A 5,014-nucleotide genomic window follows, 5' to 3' on the forward strand; every position below is an offset into this window, starting at 1 on the left:
CAAGATTTGTTCATAATAATAATAAAAATACAAAAAATATTTTCAAAACTATAAGACATCAATTTTTTTTACAATATACAACACGATCATAATACATTACTCGCATAAGTTTACAGGATGATACTACAGAAATATCAAAAATGTATTTTGCACTACTTTGGTTGTTCCTGCAGTCAAATTTGAGAAAGAAGTTGATACTTTAACAATATTAGAAAGTAATCAAAACATTACTTTGCTTGACCATTTAATTATATGAAAAATGCTATTAAATTGGTTATTATGTTCGGTTATAGCAGATCAACAACAATATGTTTTATAGAACAAAAAATGAAATATGGATCAATCATCATTATACTGCGTTGTCTAAACGGCAGTGAGATAAGTCTACAGAAACTAATCAGTGTCACTTTAAGCGTTGTAAATAGTAAATATTACTTGACAATATCTTAAACTTGATATTTTGGAATTCCCATGCTATTTTATTTAAACGTTACCTTAAGAGAAGTAACAAAAAACGGAAACGTTACCCTAACAGAGGACATCAACAATGAATGTTTCGAATTAGATGACTATTAATTATATTGATTCATTTTTCTTTGGGAGCAAATACTTTAGAGATTTATTCGTGCCTATTAAAAGTTAAAACTCTTACAAACTACCTCAAATCACAAGTTGATCACAAGTTGATCACATTATTATCAAAATTATACGATTATACATAGAATTGTTAAGCTGATTCATCACACTCTTTCGAACTGACTGTGACGCCTACTAAGTATTAAAAAATCTCAAAGAATGCTCCAAAGTACCAAAGTTATGAATCCAATAAAAAATTGATTGCGAAAACTAGAAATATTTTTAAATTTAATGATATAATCAATGATTCATTGATGTATCATATCAATGATACATGATACATATAAATAAAGTATCGAAGCTATACCATATATATATCACCCTTAAAGGTGATATATCAAGCTTTTTCCTGAAGTTGTTGTCAAATTTGTTATCCGACAAATTTATTGTGTCAGTAAAGATATTTAATAATTGAAAGACATTAATACAAAAAATTGTTTCTTTCATATCGCTTTCAATATAAAATTATTAATAACTTTTATTTATATGAGGCAATATTAAAAGAAATCTTTTTCCGATTTTATTCTCACCTATCCAAACGCTAAAATCGCTGTTCGTGAATTCGCCGTGTACGAGTACTAGCAGAATATTCTATTCATGGTCTTTTATATTTGACCGATAGTAAAGTAATCGCTGTTAGTGAATTCGCTTCATAACGGCAATGCATTTTGCTCAAAGCCTATTAACATTTGAGCGCTAGTAGAAAAATCACTGCTAGTGAATTCGCTTCATAATGGCAGTGCATTTCGCTCGAAAGTTATTAACAATTGACGAGAGTTATTAATATTTGACCGATAGTAGCGTATTCAATTCACATCGCGCGATACGTTTCCTGTTGAGAAGAGAGTACCAAAAACATAGAAACATATATGTACTTCTATGTTTTTGATAATACTGAATAACATACTTGATTCTGTTATCAACAGAACATCTGAAGACGTTATAAATTTTTAGTTTCCAAAAAAAAAATATTAATTAATCAATCAAAGAATCATTTTGAAGTACTTTCTTTGATGTGAAAATTTGTGTTAAAATTTATTAAATTAAATTAATTTCCATCATCAAAAAGGAAAAAAGTAAAAAATACATAAAATAATCATAAATTAAAATCAATTATTCAGTCAATTGAACAATATTGACGACAAAAAAAAAATAAATAAATAAATATACAAAAGAAGGAAAAATGGGAATTAATAAATGAAATATGAAAAAAGGAATACGGATACCATAAGTAATAAAATGAAAAATGTAATGTAAATTGTAAATTGTAACATAAACGTAATTGTAAACGTAAACGTAAAAGTAAACGTAAAGGCAAACGGAAAAGGAAATCGGAAGCACACTTACCCGCCAGCAACAAGTATCATCTGCATTGTTGCTATTTGTCACTTGCAATTTCAGTTTCAGCAGCAATTAATTCTACTGTGAACCGAGAGCAATTGCTCTGATTTGCTGCTCTTTATGGGATTCTATGATGGTTGGTTGTGATGTTGGTGGCTATGGTGGATGTGGTGATTTCAGAAATGCAGCCATTTTCATTTTTGTTTTCTTCTTACTTTTTTCGTTCTTACGTTTGATTTTAAAATAATTTTCTTTTTTTTCTGTATGCTATCCTTTTTGTAGCAACAAAGGATTCATCACTGAGCCTTTGTTGTTCGTTTTAATGCAAACATTTTGTTAAATATTTTTAACATTTTGATAGCATACATTAATACACAAATTCAGGCATTCACATTACACTTATTTACATCATAAGTTTTGCACAACATAAATTTTGATTAATTATATATATATATATATATATATATCTATATGAATTTTATATTATTTACTGTATATACTACAACAAACGATTTTGCATATTAAGGGTAAAGCAATTTTTTCTCAGCCATTGTCGTTTATTTAATAAAAATGATAATTAAAATGAAAATGTTTGAGATAATAAATAAATAAAAAATTAATTTAAAAGAAATATTATATACTTTTGAAATATTTATAATAAAACATTAACGTGTAATATTTTATTCACATACACATACAGGCATATATATTATTATTCCTCTTATAAGGAGGATAACTAATATTTTCATTTGAGTGATTGTGCTCAACTAAAACTTTATATAACATGCATACGTAGGCAAATTGTGCAGATTATTTTTATTAATTAATAATAATTTTATTATTAATTATTTAAATCAATAATTATATGCTTTATATATATTAGTTTCGTACGAAAAATATTCAATCATTTTTAGTCTCATATATTACAGTGTATCAATCATTGCGCTTTCATGCTTTATCTGTGATAATACTGTATATTTTCTTTGAGTGTTCTATGGAGTAGGATTGTCCGTTTCGTGGTCCAAAGCCACTCCAGTGATATATATTAAACAAAACAATCATTCAAAATAAAATGGCCTTAATTTTAGATACATTTTGAAAATCACTACTATCTGGTAATCTTTTGTGTTGTCGCTTTATATGTTAAAAAATATTTCGAACTTTTAATAATGTCTAAGACGCTCAAGATTGGATCTTGCTACTAACAGAGAAGTTGATCTCGTGCAATGGTAATTTCTATAGTCACAGTTGGGATTCGAGTTATTAAATATTATTAAAGGAAATAATCAATCCCATAAAAAGTTACCCCATCCAATAAACAGTCATCAATAGATCCATTATAAGACTAGCAGTAGAGGATATGAACATCTAAGCTCAGTTATGTTATCTATGTTATGTCTATGTTATCTGGTATGTACAATTAAAATACAGTTTTAGTTTTATTCTGTACTGGTTTTCCAGTACAGAATAAAGGTATCTGTATTTAATATTCTTTCGAACACATAATATCACAAGTATTCATTCCAAAGGAGCTTAAAATTTTATTTCGATAAACATTTCTATCTATTCAATATTTATTAAGGTATCTAGCATGAATTAAAATTTCTATGTCATATGACTATGCTTCTACTGACTTCTCATATTCCATGACACTGACTGCAATAAGAATTTATGTTACTTACTACAGCATCATTAAACGTGTTACAGATTTAAGAAAAAAATTATATTTCAGTAGTTTTTTAACGAATTCTATGTTATTAATAAATTATACTTATTTATACTTTCTTTAAAGTTATTAGATCAGGCATTCTTCATATCCCTTTAAAATTCCTGTGTCTGCATATAAAGCATAATGTCTTTTGTTCGGTAAGGGCAATAAATGTTTATTTTGTTGGTCAAATTAACTTTTTATAAAAACAAAGTAAATGTTTTCCTCTAATATACTACAGGTAAAACTATCAGTGTATTAAAATGTAACAAACTGAAATATCTGATTCATTTATGATAGTATACGAAACATACGCTCAATTCAAGAAACTGGTAACTTTATGGGTTATGCAATCACAATAGATCCATTCGTGATCGCAAGGTATGGACAGATAATATTGAGGTATACTTGAGAGTACTATTGTCGCTACTTATGATATTGTGATATTTAAATGAAAATAGTTAGTTGGAACACTATGTCTCTTAAACTATACACAACCTTATAATATTGTGAATAATAATTGTTCAATAGTTACCCAGTAAACAATTGCGCCCACTTATGACCTTAAGATATTTATATTAGGAAAGATTTTTAGACCAAAAAAGAAATGAGAATGGAAGGTATATAATTGAAATACAATATCTTTAAAGCTATATATAGCTTTATATACCTGAAAGCTTTACAAGAAAATACAAAATCTAACAAAAGAAACAAAATCTAACAAAAGAAACGCGTAAATAGGTGTGTTTTTCTCTGAAGATACTGATATTTTTGTTCAAATACTTAAGTGTAGTTACATCCAATCACTGAGCAACCCCTTAAATATAAGATATCCGTAATGGAAAAGATTTTAAGCCCCGTAAGAAATGACAAAGTTATTCAACTATTAATGCACAATATTGAATTAGAGTAGTCTCAGTGTAAATAATGAATCCCATGAAATTCTCTTTGCATTGATATTTATGTAGTTTGTTCTTTGATTTTCCTACGACTTAATATTTTTATATAAATTGTTAATATATTAAATATAATATAATTATATATATTTTTTCGCCACATGAAATGAAAATTGCTTTCTACGCATGCTTGTATGTGCTTAACTAAATTTCATTAATTATCCTTTTGATATTACTTGGCCAGTGTAATTATTTCCATTAATACAACAAAACATCAATACAACGTTAAACATTAAATTTATATACCATAATTATACAATATTGAAGAAATTAATAATTAAATAAATTAAATTATACAATAAATTAAATCATGAGACAAATAAAAATTAATAAAGAAAACAATGAATGTTTATGCAAATACGTATTGCATACA

General features: G+C 26.7%; 1 protein-coding gene across 1 annotated transcript in view; it reads right to left on the reverse strand.

Moving 5' to 3' along the window:
- Positions 1 to 2,009, reverse strand: part of LOC119666999 (dendritic arbor reduction protein 1) — a 54,054-nt gene extending 52,045 nt beyond the window's left edge. Inside the window, exon 1 of the mRNA XM_038076277.1 lies at positions 1,984 to 2,009. Coding sequence (XP_037932205.1) covers positions 1,984 to 2,009 — 26 coding nt within the window. The remainder of the gene's footprint in view (positions 1 to 1,983) is intronic.
- Between the last annotated feature and the right edge of the window lie 3,005 nt (positions 2,010 to 5,014).

Source organism: Teleopsis dalmanni, chromosome 1, assembly GCF_002237135.1.
Source record: "Teleopsis dalmanni isolate 2A chromosome 1, ASM223713v2, whole genome shotgun sequence".
NCBI classification, from domain to species: domain Eukaryota; kingdom Metazoa; phylum Arthropoda; class Insecta; order Diptera; family Diopsidae; genus Teleopsis; species Teleopsis dalmanni.